General features: G+C 51.5%; 1 protein-coding gene across 1 annotated transcript; it reads left to right on the plus strand.

Moving 5' to 3' along the window:
* Nucleotides 1-584: 584 nt before the first annotated feature.
* Nucleotides 585-890, plus strand: Pmar_PMAR025033 (hypothetical protein; the record flags this gene model as incomplete). The annotated part of the gene is made up of 1 exon (XM_002774338.1): nucleotides 585-890. A coding segment is annotated over one exon (306 nt), but the record flags the coding sequence as incomplete, so codon positions are not given.
* Between the last annotated feature and the right edge of the window lie 115 nt (nucleotides 891-1005).

Here is a 1005-nt window from a genome sequence, read left to right on the forward strand (position 1 = left end):
GTGGCACTGCCACCGGCCTTACCATTCTCGGTTGTTCGCTCCGCTTTTTCCCGCCAGACCACGCGTCTCGCGGCGAGACACTCGAACGCGGATGCTCTGTCCCTGAACCAAGCAATCAGATTGCATATCCGACTTGGCGTTTTAGAGTTTTACGGTGATGACCGATTGTTCTCAAGCGAGTTGATGGTAGTGTTTTTGAGTTTGCTCTACTCAATGGCCATAACCTTATTTTCGAGCTTCATCGGGGCACTGCGTCGACTTTTTCATACGCGCCGCTATTTGTGGCAGAATTTGTGCTCGCGCACAAACGGACGGAAGGACACACACACGCGCGCAGACGAACAACCGCGAACTGTAATGTATACTAGGCTCGTTTTGCTCGCTCCGCCTCTATTATTGCATCATCCCGTCTCCACTATGCCTCCTCCGCCCTCGGAAAGTCTTCTGACTCTAACTAAGAATCACAAAGCTCCCATCTCTGTTATTGCGTGACACGCAATGCGTGCAAATGGGGCGTCACATTAGCAGTTTGACGCATACACAATTCCGGTTGACATTTCAAGAGTGTATCCAATACTTCCATGATGAGAATGATGCTCCTGATATTCGTTTGTGGCTTTGCACCTTTCGTCGAAAGCTCGATCAAGCTGAGGCAAGCAGCAGGTTCGCCGATCTCCTACCCAAAAGGTTGTACTGGTGCTCACAAGCCTGCTACTGAGCCTTTCTGTGCCACGGGCACTATAGGCCTTGCGGGGATGTTCACGGTGAATATGACAGTTTATGTCTTTGACATCAATGATCCCACCAAGTCGGTACACTTCCACGTTGAGTTGGCAACTCATGGTGTGAAACCGACTGGTCTCAATATCACGGGTGGGGGCAGTGCTGAGGTGGTGAAGAAGGAGGAGCTTGGCGGGGCAGTCGCCGGTTCTGTCACTATAGAGGCTAATACTGTGGGGGACGGCAGAGGCAAGTACGACCCGAAAACTGATACATGGACGGCTG

The sequence above is a fragment of the Perkinsus marinus genome, assembly GCF_000006405.1.
Source record: "Perkinsus marinus ATCC 50983 genomic scaffold scf_1104296958270, whole genome shotgun sequence".
Lineage (NCBI taxonomy): Eukaryota > Perkinsozoa > Perkinsida > Perkinsidae > Perkinsus > Perkinsus marinus.